Source organism: Lutra lutra, chromosome 2, assembly GCF_902655055.1.
Source record: "Lutra lutra chromosome 2, mLutLut1.2, whole genome shotgun sequence".
In the NCBI taxonomy this organism is placed as follows: Eukaryota; Metazoa; Chordata; class Mammalia; order Carnivora; family Mustelidae; genus Lutra; species Lutra lutra.
The window spans coordinates 91,857,642-91,877,397 of record NC_062279.1 but is presented as its reverse complement, the minus strand read 5'-3'; the positions used below and the strand labels follow the sequence as shown (position 1 = coordinate 91,877,397).

The 19,756-nt window shown below is 34.5% G+C and overlaps 1 protein-coding gene across 1 annotated transcript in view; it reads right to left on the bottom strand.

Moving 5' to 3' along the window:
- Window positions 1-19,756, bottom strand: part of MMRN1 (multimerin 1) — a 59,095-nt gene that overhangs the window by 19,563 nt on the left and 19,776 nt on the right. The window contains exons 2-5 of the mRNA XM_047717983.1: window positions 17,691-17,810; window positions 14,830-14,936; window positions 4,502-4,606; window positions 2,973-3,146 (exon numbers count right to left, since the gene is read on the bottom strand). Of these exons, the coding sequence (XP_047573939.1) occupies window positions 2,973-3,146; window positions 4,502-4,606; window positions 14,830-14,936; window positions 17,691-17,810 (506 nt within the window). The remainder of the gene's footprint in view (window positions 1-2,972; window positions 3,147-4,501; window positions 4,607-14,829; window positions 14,937-17,690; window positions 17,811-19,756) is intronic.

Genomic DNA, 19,756 nt, shown 5'->3' with positions numbered 1-19,756 from the left:
GAGAAGCAGACTCCCCGTGGAGCTGGGATCCTGATGTGGAACTCGATCCTGGGACTTTGGGATCTTGACCTGAGTCAAAGGCAGTTGCTTAACCAACTGAGTCACCCAGATGCCCAAATAAATACAATTTTTAAAGAAAAAACACTATGATCTGAAAGTGAGAATAAGGGGCGCCTGGGTGGCTCAGTGGTTTAAGCCTCTGCCTTCGGCTCAGGTCATGATCTCAGGGTCCTGGGATGGAGCCCTGCATTGGGCTCTCTGCTCAGTGGGGAGACTGCTTCTCCCCCTCTCTCTCTGCTTGCCTCTCCGTCTACTTGTGACCTCTCTCTATCAAATAAATAAAATCTTTAAAAAAAAAATGAAAGTGAGAATAAGAATGGCAGGTAAAAACACTATAAATAGGTAAAATTTATTTCAGAGTCGTTATCAAAGTAACTAGGAAAAAAGTAAATAGTGAAAATGGAAATTAGGAGGTGCTTCAGTTATCATATTTAAAATTTTTAAAAATATTTTATTTATTTATTTGACAGAGAGAGAGATCACAAGTAGGCAGAGCAGCAGGCGGGGGGTGGGGGGAAGCAGGCTCCCCGCTGAGCAGAGAGCCCCATGCAGGGCTCGATCCAGGACCTTGAGATCATGACCTGAGCTGAAGGCAGAGGCTTAACCCACTGAGCCACCTAGGTGCCCCTATCATATTTTAAATCTTTAATGGAAAAATACACTGGGTATGGGATAAAATCACAGCCGTGTCTGAAAAGAAATCAGACTATTAGCTTTAAAAACAGATTATTGTTTCTGGAAAAGGAGTTTTTCACATAACATTTCTATAATTTGTTGCTAAAAAATTGTGCAAGATCCGATTTTGCAAAAACATATCAAAGTGCTTTATGTCAATATCTGTATGGCCTATGCATAACATTCAGGTATCTCTTATGGAACTGGGATGTAGAGTAAGCAAGAGAAGGGGTTGTGGTTTTGTTAGGGAAGTACAGTACTGTGGGGTGAGTTTAGTTTTTGTTTCCTGAATGAACATTCATTAACTATGAGCTGTCTAGTTTTCATAATTGATTATGCTTAGCACACAACTAACACCTCACACTGAGGGGAGAATTTTGTTGTTGTTGTTGTTATGAGTGTATGCTTTTTTCCTGTGTCATTGCCAGAATCTTTGTTAGTAGTTTCACAAAAAGCTGTTGACAGGTCTAATTCTCTCTAATTCTCTTTGGTAATGATAACCGAATTTTGCTAAACAAATTTCATTATGGTGGTTATAGTCAATTATATGCTGTTTCTATTTGACTTCTTTCTCATGTTATCGCTTCAGGGAAAATATATTCCTTTCTCATGCTTGCCATTGGTAAGTTTGGTCATAGGGACATGCCAGAAATGTAGGGCAGGGTCTTTCCTTCAGGAGTTTAACAATACCAATTATCTACATAATTAAAAAAAAAATCATGGTTCTGCCATACTGGTAGATGATACAAAACCTCCACCTTATCTTTTACCTGTGAACCACAGGTGAAAAATAAAGAAAAAAATAATGTGATAGATACGGGATTATACAATAAGTGTATTTTTATGTGTAAAACAAAGTGAAAGGGATCACTAATCCTAAAATTGGGAAACATGCAATTAACCCAGAGAACTGAGCTATTCCTAGTGACCAAATTACCTGCCTAGAAAATCCATGCCCTCCTTGAAACCATTTGCCTAATTAATTCCTCCTGATCTACAGCTTATTAGTTGAGATGGCTTCTTTTTGTAGAAAGAAGCCCTTAGATTGGATTTGTTGGCGCCCTTAGATTGGATTTGTTCAAACCATCAGGTGGTCCCATGGTACCCTGTATATAACACTACCATAGCAATTGCTCACTATCTACAGATCCCTGTGGTAGGTAGAATAACGCTGCTCCACTCAAGATACACACCCTAATTTCCTGAACCTGTGAATATGTTACCTCTCCTGGCAAAAGGACCTTGGCGGATGTGATTAAGGTTAAAGACCCTGAGATGAGGAAATTATCCTGGATTATTCAGGTCAGTCCAATGTAATCACTGAGTCCTTAAAAGAGGAAAAGGAAGGTAGAAGAGTTGGGTTTGAGACCTACCATGAGGACCCAACAGTGTTGTTGGTTTTTGAAGATGGAGGAAAAAGGCCATGAGCCAAGAAGTGCAGTGGCCTCAGGAAGCTGTGAAAGAGCCTCAGTTTATAGTTTATAGCTATCAAGAAAATAGGACCACAGTCCCACGACTGCAAGAAAATGAATTTTGGCAACAACTGGAATTAACAGGAAATTGATTATCCAGTACAACCTTCAGAAAAGAATACAGCCTGCTGTTTTAAGAGCACAAAAGTTGAGCAAAGCTGATTCATATTTATGAAGAAATTATTATTCCTGTTACCTGAGATGTCTGAGGATATATTTTATTGATTATACTCCATAAACTAAATAATTTCTGTGGTAACAGCACACTTTTGATTTATCCTCAGTATCTTCATCAATATTATTGAGACAACCATATATTTGTGCCTTGATAATCCCTTTTTTTTTTAAAGATTTAATTTATTTATTTGTCAGAGAGAGAGAGTTAGAGAGTGAGTGCACACACAAGCAGGCAGAGTGTCTGGCAGAGGCAGCAAGAGAAGCGGGCTCCCCGCCGAGCAAGGAGCCTGGAGACCACGATGGAAGTAAACTAAGTACAGCTCATTTTAACTATAAAGAAATACAAGTTAAGCTTTAACTAGTACTTAATGAAAATAAATCAGATGAAACATTGAGTAAAAGATTTGACAATACAGAAAAAAAATTAGATATTTCAAATAATAATTTACAAATATCTTATTCCAAAAATATAGTCTTAGACTTTTATACTACTCAATCTAAAGTGAAGATTCCAAAACGATATGAGAAAAGATAAATGAGTCATTTACCTTTTGTCTTAACTGAATGAATATTTTACTTTACTTTTACCTTTTAGAAAAGATTGAAATTCTCTGTTTTTATCTTCATTGATTTTCCCCTCTAGGGAGGAGTATGTGTTTCTTACATCACTCACAGCTGAAGAAATATTGTCAATCTTCTTCTGAAGAAGGGTCAGTTTCATTGCCTGGTAGTTCATCTGCTCGGTCATCTTTTGTGTCACTGCTGCATGGAGAAGAAAAGAATATGTGTGTATGTATATATATAATACTATTCAAATATATTATTCAAATATCATGACAGGCTTAAAGGTATTTCAAATAAATCACATTTGTACTCTCTATTTGAAAATATAGACTACTGTATATGCACTCAGTAAATGGCAGCTGAATTTTACATTAAGGGTGAAAATTTATAATATATAATAATATATTTATATAATAATTCATACAATATAATAAATATATAAATATATATAATAAATATATAAATAAATGATATGTAAATATAAAAGACATATATATTTATAATAGATTTCTAAAATGTTTTAACTTTGCTCAGAATCTTCAGTCCTTTTTTTTTTTTTAACTTTAAAGTGTTATTGTTGCATTCTTAAGAGATGAAGAAACTAAGGGACAGAAAACCAAAGTAACTGGTTTGAGGTTGCAGAGCTGATACCTCATCTTCTGCTTTCAAATCCAATGTTACAGAATTAAATATGTGTGGCTCTATATATGTGTGTAGTCATATCAATAGTCTGAAGATTTTATTCTTTACTGAGGTATTCTTTAATGAGTGATAAAGATCCAGATTTAGTCTGAATCATTTAACATAGCAGTGATACTTCCCCTGCTTTTTTGCAGGCACTTCAGTAATTCAAGGAGGATTTTATACTATTTTATGAAGATACTGAATTCCAATCCCTTAAAAAAAAACCCATAATTTCTAGGATATATTCACCTTTATTCCCCCTAAGTCCCATTTCTCAATTTGAGTGTCTCATTTAGTAGGACTAAAGGTTTCTAAGAAATAAAGTCAGGCCTAAAAGAAGTGATAAAATACTTATAATTAGAACGATGAGAAAAATATGTGGCTTGCCAACTTTGGATCAACATGAAGTTCTTGTTGATTCTTAGCCACAATTCTTTTCCCTAGTCAGTGATCCACACATCCTTGGAGATCTCTCCTCAGTCAGTGGAAGGGAGCCTTCTTAGCTCCTTCAAAGGATCACGTCATTCCTTCCACCTCAAGATTCTTCCATGATTGCCCTTTTTGAAGGACAAAAGCTTGACCTTACTGTGGCAACCTGTGATTTCCTTACAACTAGGATAACAGCATTTTTAATCATCTCCTGTGTTTGCACACAGAGCTTCACAATCATACATGATCCCTCAAGGCTGGGAACCTTCAGCTCCTCCAAGGTTTCTCCCAACAGGGCGCACCAGTAGAAAAGGATTGAAGGGTATGCTAAATGTGTCCCCATCAAGCATTTGACAGTCAAGTGTTTTCTTGTTTGGAAGTTGTTATAAATAGTGTCGACGATAATTGGATTAGGGATGTTAGCAATTACAATCTGCGACCTGGGTCACCGCAGTCTTGCTGCTGCCGCTGCTCAGGGGTCTCTCTGCCAACAGCGGTGTGACTCTCAGCCTGGTTGCTGTGTATCAGGTGCTGCTGTTCCTGGGCTAGACGAACACAAAAAGGGAAGAGAGAGAGAGTTAAGCCTTGGGACTGCCTCATTTCTTCCAGTCCTTCAGGGACGTCACTGCCATTCGTTTTCCCTGTCCAGAAGCATGACAGTCCGCCAGGATTGCAGAAGGAGCTGCTCTGCCCCAATCCGGAGGGCAATGTGCTACCACCTTGTGTTGGAAGTCCGGGACTCTAATTCCGTTTGGAAAAAATAAAATTATTCAGGCCCCCTTTTAGGCGAGAATGGATGGTAGCATGTGGCAGCTGTGCAAACTGGAGGACATGGACTGCCTGCATCACCAAGGGGACTTTAAAATCAGCTGTGTTAAAGTCTACCCTGGCTCTGTAAGTGGACTGCCACAAAGCCCGCTTGTTTAACAATGCGATTTCCTGCTGGTGTCTCCTTGGAAATAAGGGAGAGCTACAGGTTCCTGACTGAAAGAGTATCTGCTTAACTAAATGGGTTGTTCCCAGATTTTTAGGAAAAACCTAGACTCAAAACACAAGGACCACCAGTAAAAGTAAACTATTACATGGCAAGTCGTAAGGGGATCATCCGGTAAAATCAGGGAAATTTCAGAAAAATAGAAATTCTTATAAAATAAGTCTACTCTGTTAAAGAATTGATTCCCCTTTCCCATGAATCAAGTTAATATTTAGATGGAAATATAGTTTTTCATTGGAGAAAACAATTTAGAGTGAAAATTATTAAAAACATTGAACACATCAAGTAAGGTAGGCCTGTAATTTGCAGACTTTTAATAAATAGATGTATTGAGAAAATAATTATATGAGAAAATAAACGTTTGGAGTCTAACTGTGCTTCTTCCCATGTGAAATTATGTACCAGTGAAACTTTCCCTCTAGCCCATGTTAATTATGCTCCCTAAGGCATATGTGACTGTGACAGTAATACTGAAGGATTTCTACTCCATAGAAAGAATAATATATTTAGTATTAATGTGAGTTAGTCTCTATTGTTAGATTGAATTTTGCATCGCTTTTCTTCAGGGCATTGAGCTAAACTAACGAATTTCCATTCATGTTCAAGGTTTTTGTTTTGATATTGTCTCTTTTTTCTCTCCACTGTATTATGGAAAGTCCTGTATAATTGTTGATTTATTTGGAAGAAAACAATCTGCAGCTTGGGGAAATTATACTTATTTTGGGGCTGCAAAAGTGGCAAAAAGTGTTAAATTTCCCTTAGGTCCTAGTAATAAGGTTCCTTTAGGCTAAATTCAAATTAATTCATATAAATATATCTAATAAATAATTGCATAGATTTTATCAAGTTTCCTCTTTAGATGATGTAGAAAGCATTTTTCTAACAGCTAAAATCTAAGCATACCGAAGAGAGTAACTGGAAAGTGATGTTTCTCAAACCAGGGTTCCTAGATCAGCAATATCAGTATCACCTGGAAACTTTTCTTTTATGGGTAGTATTTTTTTTTTTTTTTAACCACTTGCAAACTTTTGAAAATACAACTTCTAGGCCCCATCCTGACCTTCTAACTTAGAAAAGTCTGGAAATGCTTGGGTAGCTCAGTCATTAAGTGTCTGCCTTTGGCTGCAGTCATGATCCCAGGGTCCTGGGATAGAGCTTGTGTTCCCTCTCTTGCTGTGTCTCTGTCAAACAAACAAATAAAATCTTTAAAAAATAAAAAAGTCTGGGATGCTTGGGTGGCTCAGTTGGTTGAGCGGCTGCCTTGGGCTCAGGTCATGATCCCAGCAACCTGGGATCGAGTCCCGCAGTGGGCTCCTTGCTCGGCGGGGAGACTGCTTCGCCCTCTGCCTCTGCCAGCCACTCTGTCTGCCTGTGCTTGCTTCTTCTCTCTCTCTCTCTAATAAATAAATAAAATCTTTAAAAAAAAAAAAAGTCTGGAGTGGGGCAGTAATTCGTGTTTTAACAAGCTCACAAGCTCTTCTGGTGTTTCCAATGCACACTGAAGTTTGAGAATCACCAGAATAAAGCATCAAAATAAATTTTCCCTAGCAATTACCTATCTCACAGCCTTCCCTATTTCTCTTAGTAGTGGAAGAGGGTTCAGGATATGAGCAAGTATTTATAGCAAAAGGAACATGTGATGTTCATCAACAGGATGAACAAATGATGTTTACATTTTCTTACTGCTTACCTTTTTATCAAATCACTGGAAAACAAAACCAAAAAATCATAGGAAAACAAAAAAACCTGGTCCATTTAAAGGCATTTCCATAACATGGTAGACAGAGGGTACTTTGTTAGTAAGAAATGTGCGATTATAGTAACAACAAAATTATATTGTTTTGTGGCAACAAACAAGTTACAATTCCAATTTCCTTTTCTATCTGTTATCAACTTTAAACACATTGGTTTTTTTTTTTCTTCCTCTTTAATGATTTTTCATGATGGATGACAAACAAAAGCACCTGTAAGTTTTGAAACACTGAAAGTGTCATTGCCTTTTCCATGATCTCACCCAGAGATTCTGATTCAGAAGATCTGTTCTGGGAACTGAGCATGTGCATATATATATATATATGTATATATACACACACATATATGTATTTATATATTTTATTATATATTTTTTAATATTATATACATATAATTTTAAACTCTACAAGTGACTTTTGATGTATGACCTTAGTTAAGAAGTACTGATTTAGAAAAAATTGTGAAAAATTCTAATTCTAATGTTTCATTGTTACAAGGTTGAAAATCCCAACTATTTTCATATTAAAGTTTTAATCCAGAATTTGATCTTCATAGACTTTTAAATAACGACACCTGCCTGTTGATAATAAGAACATATGTTAAAGACATAATCTATTTAAACTCTAATAAATGACAAACTTGAGTCTCCTATCATTCCAAAGAGAAGTGGGCCTTTATAAGGAGGAGGTAATTTTGATAAACATAATTAAATAATTTATAATAAATTATTAAAAACACTGGAAAAGAGACAAAAGCTTAAATTTTAGAAGCACTTCTTATGAGTGTGATTTTTTTGTAAAAAGAAAAACCATAGAAATTTTATCAATAATAGGGATACCTGGGTGGCTCAGTCAGGTAAGTACCCAACTCTGGATTTCAGTTGATGTCAAGATCGTGAGATGTAGCCTTGCATCCAGTTTTGCGCTGAGCATAGAGCCTGCTTAAGATTCTCTCTCCTTCTCCCTCTGCCCTCCCCCTACCCTCTCTCTCTCTTAAAAAAATCATTCTGGAGCATCTTTTGATATGAAAACATTAAATTGATATAAAAATCAATTAAATATAAAACGATGTGTATTTCTGGAATGAAAATCAATTCAATTTTATTTTCAATAAAAATTAGTGGATTTTTACATGCTATGTAAACTTTGACTCAAATAATATTCTAAACTTTTTTCATTTATTTATTTATTATTATTTTTTTATTTTATTTGGCATACAGAGATCACAAGTAGGCAGAGAGGCAGGTAGAGAGAGAGAGGGAAGCAGGCTCCCTGCCAGAGAGCCCAATGCGGGGCTCGATCCCAGGACCCTGGGATCATGACCTGAGTCGAAGGCAGAGGTTTTAACCCACTGAGCCACCCAGGCATCCCTAAACTTTTTTCATTTAAAATTGAAATCAGTAGATTTGTTTTTCATAATGACAATCAATTTCCATTAAAGTTCATTTGAAATCAAGAGGAAAATGTTAAAAGAACTTTATGAAATTAATCTCATGAAATAAGATTTGAAACAAAAATTTTCAAGTAAAGCAAAATTTTTGAAATAATAAAAAAATTGAATAAATACTTTATCAAATAGTGTTAATAAAAATCAATAAAGAAAGGAAAATGTTTATGAAATAAAATTAGAATTTTAACGTCATATAATTTAAATAATAGATCATTTTTAGAAAAGAAAATGTTACAGAACTTACCTAATATAATTCCTATATAGGAATATCATTACTAGTGTTTTATGTTTAGCATTTGGAAAACAAGCCATGTTTTTAAAAAGTGGAGAACTGTTTTTCAGAAATGACATTCTTTTTTTTTTTAAGATTTTATTTATTTATTTGAGAGAGAGAGTAGAGCAGGGGTGGGGAAGGAGTAGAGAGAGAGGGAGAAAGAGAATCTCAAGCTGACTCCATGCTGAGCTGGTTTGGGTCTCGATCTCACAACCTCGAGATCATGACCAGAAATCAAGAGTCGGACACTTAGCCAACTGAACCACCCAGGCACCCTCAGAAATAACATTCTAATAGAGATGTCAATTCTTTTTTAACCTAGGATTAGAAGACATTTCAGATATGAAAAATATATGTATTTCATTTGAAACAAAAATTAATAAGCAATTACATGAGAAAACATAAATTTTTCTAATTATATGAAAATAATATTTATACAACAGAACTAAAAAATATAATAAATATTTACATTCCTTGATTTATGGTGCCACAAATTTGGCCAAATGACATTTGCAAAGCTCTATGAATTAATTAAATAGGACATTTTACAATTTTCATGATTTAGTTTGTAATAAATATATTAAATATTTAAAATGCACATAGTATTTAAGGGCTGGAAAAAATTTGAATGCAGTCATTGTTAATTCAGTAAAGACTGACAGATAATTTGGCAGGATGGCACTATCATGTATGTTAATAGAAATGATCAACTTGCCAAAACTTGGTATCATCCATTGACTCTAAATCTGATGGAGAATTCTTTAAAGGAGGTTGAGACAGTACTCTACATGAAATCATCTGTGTGACAGAAACATCGTTTAGCTGGAATCATCCATGTAAAAAAAAAAAACCATGTCAAAAAGTTTTATAAATTATTAAAAAAAAACCTTTAGAATCATTGACAAATGGAGGAGAAAACAAACAAAACTGTCAGAGAAAAAAAAGAAAGCTATTGAAAGGGACAAAGAATAATACATAGAAGTGTCAAGTGAAAGTCTTTAGTTTTCTGCCTACTGATCTTCAGTAATTCTCTCCTCATTTTATGAAAACATAATATATGTGAAGTAAGAAAAATGAAATCTTCTCCTGACTGATTTGAAAGAAAATGGAATGGGGAAAATATCTTCAATATTAAGTGACAAAAACTAATGTGATTGTGTGTGTGTGTACACATTTAAAACTTTACATTTGCTCTTAGCTCTAATTATTTTTTAATTTATTGTTTTAAGAGGAATCAGGTGAGGAAATTGTACTCCTAAGTGGAAGAAACAGCGAGTAACCATCACACAAAGATCCTTGATAGCCAATTGTCATATGAATCTCTTTTTCTGAAATTCTTTGGATCGGGTCCCTGCCAAGGCTGTAAAAACTTGAAATGCCTGTTTAACAAATTCAATAGTTTATGTTATCTTTTCCCAGCTCTATTTGTTGACTGGAGTTCAATACTTGTATTCATCCTAGTTTATTGCATGGGATTTAGCCGGTGGAGAAGTGCTGATAGGATCTCTTGACAGTGGAGTCAGTTACTCTCTTGTGATAAAGTTCTTGGATGATCGATACTCTTTTATTTTTTCATTTAACAATCTTTCTGTCTTCCCAAATGTATTCCCTACCACAAGAGCTACGACAAATTCTAGGTTTCCCAGGCAATCTTATCTTATCTTGCACTTCAGCATAGACCTTTGCTTTGTTCTCTAGAATGGATTTCTCAGTCCCTTTTTCTTGGTTCTTTCTGAGACAGGGGTGCTAGGACAGAAGGACATTTATTTAAGTCAAATAACTTTTAAAGATCTTTATGCACTTAAGATTTTTTAAAAAATGCAATATATTTAAAAAATCAGATTATTAGTATTTTTTTCTATTCCCTCAATACAATTCCTCTTTTTTCCTGCATGGAAACACTGTCCTTGGTGGATCAAGGACTTAGAGAAGGTCAGCAAGTGTCAAGAGCAACAATTTATTAGGTGTTCCTTCCTTCCTTCCTTCCTTCCTTCCTTCCTTCCTTCCTTCCTTCCGTCCCTCTCTTCCTTTCTCCTCCTCCTACTCTTCTTCCTCATCCTCCTTTTATTAGGCAGGTATTAACTATGAGGTTTTTTTTTTTTTCTTTCCTTCCAGACCTTTGAGGCATATAGAGGAAGCCATTAAGGGCAACTCAGTAATGAGGAAGCTTGTTCTTAGAACCAAAAACCCTCCTGTGTGACAAGACCCTTTTCCTGCTGATCCTGCAATACCAGGTGAATGCTTACTTGATGATGGTCAGTACATATGTAAAGATTTACTGAGATTTGGTAGTCAAACCAAAAAAAGCAATTTGGTGCAACAAAGACCGAAGATACATGATGACTTTTTTTTTGGAAAGATGTTATTTATGTATTTGACGGAGAGATCACAAGCAGGCAGAGAGGCAGGCACCGAGAGCTGTGGGTGGGGGCGGGGAGCAGGCTCCCTGCTGAGCAGAGAGCCTGATTCGGGGCTTGATCTCAGGACCCTGGGACTATAACCTGGGTCAAAGGCAGAGGCTTAACCCACTGAGCCACCCAGGTGCCCCTATATGGTGACTTTTGACTAAATGTATCATAATTGAGCAAGATGCTTATAGGTGGTAATGTTCTTTCTTAAAGGAGAAAGCATTTAATGCCACTGGAATGAATTAGATATGCAAATATATAAGAAATACAGGGACTTTTTTATGTTTTAAATATTTATATCAATTGAAGTCATATTTTAAAACAATTTTACTGGAAAAGTCCCATATTTAAAATGCTATAATAACATAAAATTTATTGAATTATTCCACATTTGTAAAATGAAACATTTTTATATATTCATAACATATGGCAGGATCAGTTTATTTCAACAATTGCATGATTGTATTTTCTGCATTCATAATATCTGTGATACATTTCATAAAACATAATTTTCTTATAGAGAGGATCTGAGTAAAGCTGACTGGAATTTTTTAAACAGGTTTACAAAGAAACTTTTCTTTCCTCCTCTCTAATTGAACATTTTTTGAACTGAAATTCCTGTCTTTTGTGTTATTACAGCAAGCCACAATTTCCTTGTTGTACTTCAGAACATTTTAGAGACATCTACTGGAAAAGCACATTATTGCAAATTTTATAAAATTGGTTTAAAAAGTATATTGTTTCTGACATTAAAAAAAATGTCTTGGAGTCCACATCACAAAATTAGGTCCTTTTCTGAAGATAAACTCTTTGCTCCTCAAAAAGGTATACCAAATGTAAAATACATCAAAACTATTACTTTGCTGTTGAACTTAATGCTTCTTCCTTTTTTTAACCAACAAATTCTATTCACTTAGACTTCTTAAAAAGTTGGTTTCCTCTTGATAGTATGACTAATATTTTAATAAGCTAATCTAGAACATTTAACCAGAATTTTGATTATCTAAATTGTAGCAAGATGAGCCTGTATGAAGGGTCAGTAATATTACAAACAGTGTATTGTAGAGTAAGACAACAGGAAGAATTGCCTCATGAATTTTGAATTACAATATCCCTTTCTAACAGATTGGAGATGGAGCTGTAGAGGAGTTGGGGGGAGAAAGAAAAAGAAACAGGTAGAAAAGTGGAAGAGGAGAAATAAAAGAGAGTACAGTGGCTAACTGTTCTATTTTATTCCTGTTCTATGACTCTTCCCTGTATATTTAAAAAGACTACTCTACTGCAATCTAAGTGAAAAAGAAATTGTTACTTTGTATTATGACATTTATTTGTGGGGATGGAACTTTTGGGGAAAGTAGGGATTTGTAAAATGTATATAGTATTTTACAAATTTTCTACGTATGAAATGATCTCCTGATGTGAAGGCCTGACACTGAAGTAATTATCACAATAGCTACATGACCAGGTTATTCCAAACCCTTGAGGGTTCTGAAGAAGCTTAAAGAATGGATGAGCCACACTGATTATTCCTGTCATATTAGGGGCTGCTTGTCATATGAGACAGTGTGAAGAGTGTTGTCAAAGGAAACCTGACAATTTTCCCTTCCATATAAGAATGAGAATGTTGGCACATATATAAAGTGTGATGGTTGTGGAGGGGTGGGGGGGGACTTGGACTGTAGGAAGGAGGAATCAGAAGGGGAAAATGTGTAAAGAAAGAAAGGAAGGAAGGAAAAGAAGCCCAGGATAGATGAAATAATTGAAGACTGATTCAAGGGACAAAGACACAGTAGTTCTTGATACTACCAGTGCATCAACTGCACTAATAAAAAATTCAACAGCTTTTATGTATTGCAATAAAAGTGAAGAGTAGCATGGTCAGAATATAGTAGGGAGCAGTAGGGTGTTTTGTTTTTGGGTTTTTTTTTTTGGAATCACAGTGATATTGAGTTGATTATATGACATGACACAATGGGCATAGCTGCCATCAGAAAGTTATTCCTACTGCAGATTTCAATAGAAAGATGACTTTTACACAACAGCTTAATCAGCAGATGCCTGAATTATGAGTAATTCTAATTATTGTACTGTGACAGAAGGTCATAGATCTGTTCTGGAACATTGTTGTTAATGGGATTAAAGATGACGATTTGTAAATCTAATATTAAAAATATCCACAGGTTGCTTCCAAACAGAACATGAGATGTCAGCAAATAATCAAAGCTAAACTGTTTGAATTTAATTTAAATATTTCATGTGATGCTTTGAAAAAAAAAAGAGGGGATGACAATACATAGTAGATATTCAAAACTGTCAACAAGCCTTGTTTCTTGTGTGTACATTTGTGATGGAATTCTATGATTTTTCCTCATAGATGTTTATAGTCCACCTTAGTGATTAATAATCGATTAGTAGGTAAGAAGGACAAAGTATGAAGTAATGGCAGTTCATAATCAGCTATAGCCTATGACATTCCTTGACATAAAGATTTTGCTTCTTGCTACACATCAACGTTCAGTTCCGTGTGTAATGACAGTCTAAATTTCTAGAAAGGTATTCTGTGAACAAACGCTTGAATCTTTAAGAATAATAATGGAATTAATACTCCTAAGATAGCCTTCATGGAATTAGTACTCCTCAGATCTTCTGCATGAAAGAAGAAAAATATAGAAACTAGTCTTAGACTTAGAAATACAGTTCTAAATACTGTTCATAACTTTTATCATCTGCTATAAACAGATTATAAATAAATATATTTTACCACTGGGAATAGAACTGTGCAACTCACATAAATTAGGAATCTTGTGAAAGCAGGATCATATTTGGACTTTTTTAGACTATGCTAAATTATCTTGTTTCTGAATACTTTTGGCATAGATGAAATTTTATTTAAAAGTTTATTTTACCTGATTATAAATGCAGTACATATTCATATTATACCCTGAAAATATATTAAATTTTTACGACATTTCTGAAATTCAGGCCAAACCCAGAACAAATAGCATTACAGTTGAATTTGCCTACAGATTCTCACTGAATGGGCTAGAAAAACCATATATAACATCCCTAATGAAACTGCAAGTTTCCTAGAGCTTTTGTACTACAACTTTCTTTTTTAAAATGTGAATCATAATGGTTTCTCCACACTTACATTAATTTTTAATCACAGTCTCTCACACTGCTGATTGAATTCCTCACCATTGCTAATGGTTTTTCTTGTAATATTCATTCGTTTAAAATATGTATGCTGATGCCATATCTTATTTTTCAAAGGAAACTTATTTAAAGCCAAGAGCAACATAATAGCCACACGGATGTTAGGCCACAGCAGGTTACTATGTGTTTGATTAGCCTTGCCACCAGAAAATCCTTAAAATCACAGTTGATAAAATGGCTCTATTAGATTTTAGAAGAAAAGGACAATTATTCATGCTACACTTGTATATTCTTTAAAACTGAATTTCATTCATATACATAATATTATTTCAAATAATTGAACTGGAACAAAACTAGAAGGTAGTTTATTTTCATATAGGGTCACTTCTAATGATTATTTAAAATATAAAATTAGGATTTCTGATATTTTAATAAGGCATGCTTCCATAGCATATAGTTAAGAAAAAATGTGATAGATCTACACTTACTCATCCTCTAAAACTAACATAACAATATAGGAATATGTAAGATATCTCATTATGAGATTTGGGGTGCTAAACTAGCTGCTAAGTTGGAAAGCTCTAGAGACATAACAGTTTTAATGAGTTGGCTACATGTTCATTAACTTTGGTTCAAAAGGGAAAATACAACTCTTTTCTTCACTGGAATCAGTTGCTTATTCTTCAAAAGTTTTATGCTTTTAAATGTTATTATAAAATTACTATTAAAATGTACCTTTTAGCTGACATTTTGCTCCACTGAATCCAGGACAACACTTCCATTCCAATGAGGTAACGATTTTATGTTGCATCCTGTAGACAGGATTTGTTATCTTCTGAGATCTGGAGAGGAGAGCAATTATTTGTCTCACATTAAATTATCAGTTGGGATAATTAAAGTTTTGGAAACAATATCTAAAATATGAGAAACATTCAATAAATGTTATCTGTTATTATTATATTCTTCATCATCAATATTATTATCATTTTATATATACATATAATTATTATTATTATTATATTTTTTTTGAGAGAGAGAGACAGCACATGAGAGGTCAGAGTAGGGCAGGGGGAGAGGGAGAGAGAAAATCTTAAGCAGGCCCCATGCTCAGCATGGAGCCAGTGTGGGGATCCATCTCACAACCTTGAGTCATGACCTAAGCTGAAATCAAGTCAGACATTTAACCAACTGAGCCATCCTGGTGCCACTCATCGATATTAGTGTTAAACTTACATTTCTTCAAATAAATTACAAAAAGCATTAAGATCTATGCTATTTGGTATTTTAAGTTTATACCTATCATTACATTTTCTAAACATAGCATAGCTTTTCCCTTGATAATACTTTTTACAAAACCAAAGTTAAAACTTCTTTTAATTTTTTAAAAATAGCTTATGATGACAATTTCCTTTATTTCAATTCTTAGCATTTCTTATATTGTTAGAGTTAAAAGGATCTGTTTCCCCCTAGATCAATATCAAATAACTTAAATTTTGTAATGGTGATCTAATTGAAATTACAATGACCACTATGATTTTAACCTGCAGTGTTCCCTTTCTCAAATTTTAAAATATTAATTTTTAATATCATTTCTCTCATATGGTATTTATCTCTGATAGAAAGAGACAGAGAAGAGAGGGAGAGAGGAAGAGATCTAATATGAGAAAATATTTCTGAGAAGAAACCATGGAAGGGAAATGAAGAAATTACAGCATTTTAACATAGCAATCAATATAAATGGTGAATGGTACTAAATGTAGGCCCTATATATATAAATGTAAATCTATAAATACAATTTGGGCATATTATTCTTACCCCTATGACTTTAATATTTAGCTAATATTTATCAAGTGAGGCTATCAAATCGGTATACATTACCTTAATTTTTGTATTGGTTCTATATGGAAAATATTATTATTATAATCATGATATGCTGATGAGGAACATGAGGAACAGAGAGATGAAATAATGTGCTCAAAGTTTCAAATCTAAAAGTGATTGGGGTGGAATTTTAATCCACACTCCGTGGGTTAGCCTCCCTTTAATTATCTAGCTTGTCCCCTACAACTATGTGGGGCCAACAATAGTCAATTTTGTGGATAAACCCTGATCATGTGAGGGAATGTATTGGAGCCAACTGGGTTTTAGGAGACTTGGGTTTTAGTTTCTGCTGTGACCTGAAGGGTAATTCAATATGTGTGAGGTTATTCCTCAGTTTTAAGATGAGCTACAAGTTCTTCCCATCTCTCAAAGTAGGCTAGTCATTTATCTGGGTTTATTTCAGGAAATTATATTCAGTAAGTAACTCTGTCCAGTGAAATAGCTCCAGTCCAGTAGCTAAAGCTAAATAGAAAGTAAGGCTGTTTGGAAAAGGACCCTTAAGAGTTTCCTAGGATGAACTCAAGCAGATAGTTGCATTATTATTAAGGTCAATGTTCCTGCTTTAGCAAACGAGATCCCCGCTAGATGTGGCTCTGGCATAATAAAAGAGAAAGTGACAAACACTGCATAGGTACTGAAATAATGAATGAATGGAGAGACACGTTCAAAGATAGAGAAAGATAAGAGATGAGAATAAGGATCCATATTTCTGGTTTGTTTAAAGAGAGAGAGAGAGACTCACCTTGAACTCAGAAGGGCAGTATAATGGGGTTGCTGTGGTAATATTTTCATTACTGAAGAATTAACAATGCATTCTGTGTATCATGTCGACAAGGAAATTGCCACAAAGGGAGTAAATGCTGAAAGCAGCACTGGAGCTCAGCTCTCCCAAATCCCTAAGATGTGCTTAGCTCTCTGGACCATGAACCTTAGCTATTCCTCCAGGGAGTAAGAAACACCTTGATTTTTACATATCCTTCCTGTGCACTGTTCCAGACTGCCAATGTGTCAGACTCATTGCCTCACTTATTTGTACAACAATTTGCATAACATGAGCCATCATGGCCTGAATAATAATTTTAGTTTTTATTTCAGGGTCTTCTGAAACACCTTCAGATAAGCTACTGTGACTGTATGAATTCAAAGAACTTATTACTCAGCCCCACATTTGAGCAATTTTTAAATGTCCTAAATAGGTTTTTTAAAAAATGAAAATTAAATAACATGAATCATTAAAGTAGACATAGAAAGAAAGGCCCCACTTAGCTGTTTAATCATGCACAATTGCAATTAAGTTATGGACATTTTTCTGACCTAATATGAAGCAGAAATTATCAATAAAATTTTAAAACTGCATATGAATGTCATAAGAATTAAAGGACAGGATTATTGATCAGGTCATAGAGTAAGGTAATAGTAATAGCAAAAATGGAAATAAGCATGAAAGTTAACATTTACTGAAGACTCACAAAGTATCTGTCCCTAGGCTAAGCATATTACTGCATTATCTCACATATTCTAAAAATTCCCATATGAAGCATGTATTACTGGTAACTGCGTTTTAACTTACCCCAAATCACGCATCTAATTTACTGTGATGACCCTACGCTGACCCTATTATACACATACGCACTTGGGATGATTAACTTTGTATATTCCAAAACAAGCACAAATACACTATAAGCAGTGGCTATTTTCAAAAAAATGTCACATACCTCTGAGGACATGATCCACTCGCCCAGCCACAGGACCCTCTCCCACTTGGAATATAAGTGACTTGGTTGTCTAGTATCACTGTGGGAGATAATCTGGTATGTACATAAGCACACCAATTCCTAAGGAAGAGAGAAATTTTGTTAAAAAAATCATTGTCCAAAACAATTCTTTCCATGAAAATTATTTTCATAGGCCTCTATTGCTGTTGGTGTTGTGAAGTAGATGTTTTTAAAAATTGGTCTCTATCTTTAAAATATCTGGAGATGAGAGAAAACACATTTGTTACTGCATTGTTGTACACATGAAAAGTAAAAAAACACTACAAGATCAAAGTAAATTAAGGAAAAATAAGAGTTAAAACTAGAACTTGCATTGTTCAGCTGTAAGTTAAGTAAAAATCCAAGACTGCCTTTATGGCAAATGTCAGTATTAGTACTTAGATTGTAGACCCAGATGTAGGCCCATTACTTCTAATGAACAATGTGCAATAAGACAAAAGCAAATAAGTAAATGCTGTAAGAATCAAAAGAGAGAAAAAAATAACTATTATTAGTAGCAGATGTTATGACTGTGAATAAAAAATATGAAATAGCCCAGATGCAAATGATTAAAAGAATTCAGCATGTAGTTAAGATCAATACAAATTTTTATAATTAATAAAAATGTATGGTCACAACATTAAGATCAGTTATGGTTCAGTGTACTAACAATAAATTTTAAAAAGGCAGTACATATAATAACAAATATAACATTATTCTTTTTAAATCTAACAAAAGTGGTGTAAGATATAACATATAAATTTTAAGCTTTATTCAAAGGCCCAAAAGAAAATCCAATAAATCCTATTAATGGATGGAAATATCCAATGTAAATATGTCAATTCTCCTCAAATTAATCTACAGATTTAGAGCCTTTTTAAGTCAAACTTTAATTCGATACAAGTGAATAAGCTTATTCTATTTTTTATGTAATAAACTAAAAACACAAATTTCAGAAATTTCTGTCTCTGGCCATTACAGACTATCAGATTTACTTTCCTTTGGTAAATTCTATAAAGCTGGACAAGATATATAAAGGAACAACAGACAATACAGTGAAATGAATTTTTGAGAGAAGGGAACAACATGATGTGAATTCCATATTGAATCTAGTTTTCTGTCTTCAAACAGTTTTCAAACTACATTGCAAAGGAATAGATCCAAAGAGAGAGAGCACTGGGTGAAGGAAATATATATGAGTTTGGGGCTGCTGAGGTGGTTAGAATATGTAGATAAAGTTCATAAAATGAGGGGGGTAGCAGAGATGTCATCTTAAGTCAACATAGGGTTTCCTTAAATGAAACAAGATGGGATTGGAAGGGAGACAAACCATAAGAGACTCTTAATGTCATAAAACAAACTGAGGGGGGCTGGGGGTAGGGGGGTAGGGAGAGGGTGATGGGGTTATGGACATTGGGGAGGGTATGTGCTATGGTGAGTGCTGTGAAGTGTATAAACCTGGCGATTCACAGACCTGTACCCCTGGGGCTAATAATACATTATATGTTTATAAAAGAAAATAAAAAATTAAAACAAAACAAAAAAAATAGGGTTTCTTATAAATCTTGGGTTGAATACCATGCAGAGCTTGCAAATAGTAGTCTTTTCAAGGCCTCCAGAGAACAAATATTGTGAAGCTGTGTGAGCTGAACAGATTCCAGATTTTATCCCATCATGGAGAATTCTGACCAGCCAAAGAGGAGAGGCTCATTAAACATCTGAGTGTTCTCCTGAACCTAACAATATCTGTATCTAGTAAGGTAAGTCTAATTTACACATATTCCAACAAAACCTTAACAAAAATCCCATCCTTGATATAACTAACTCCATGCCAGAACAAAAGTCAATGCTCTTTAAGGGAAGACAACAAAATCTGTTCAGAACGTAGCATCCCAGCATAAAAAATAAACAGTAATAAGAACCGGATATGTGAAAAAGGTGGAATATAGGACCAATATACGAGTAAACATCCAATAAACAGAGACAAAACAAAACAGAGATGACATAGATGTTGAATTGGTAGGCAA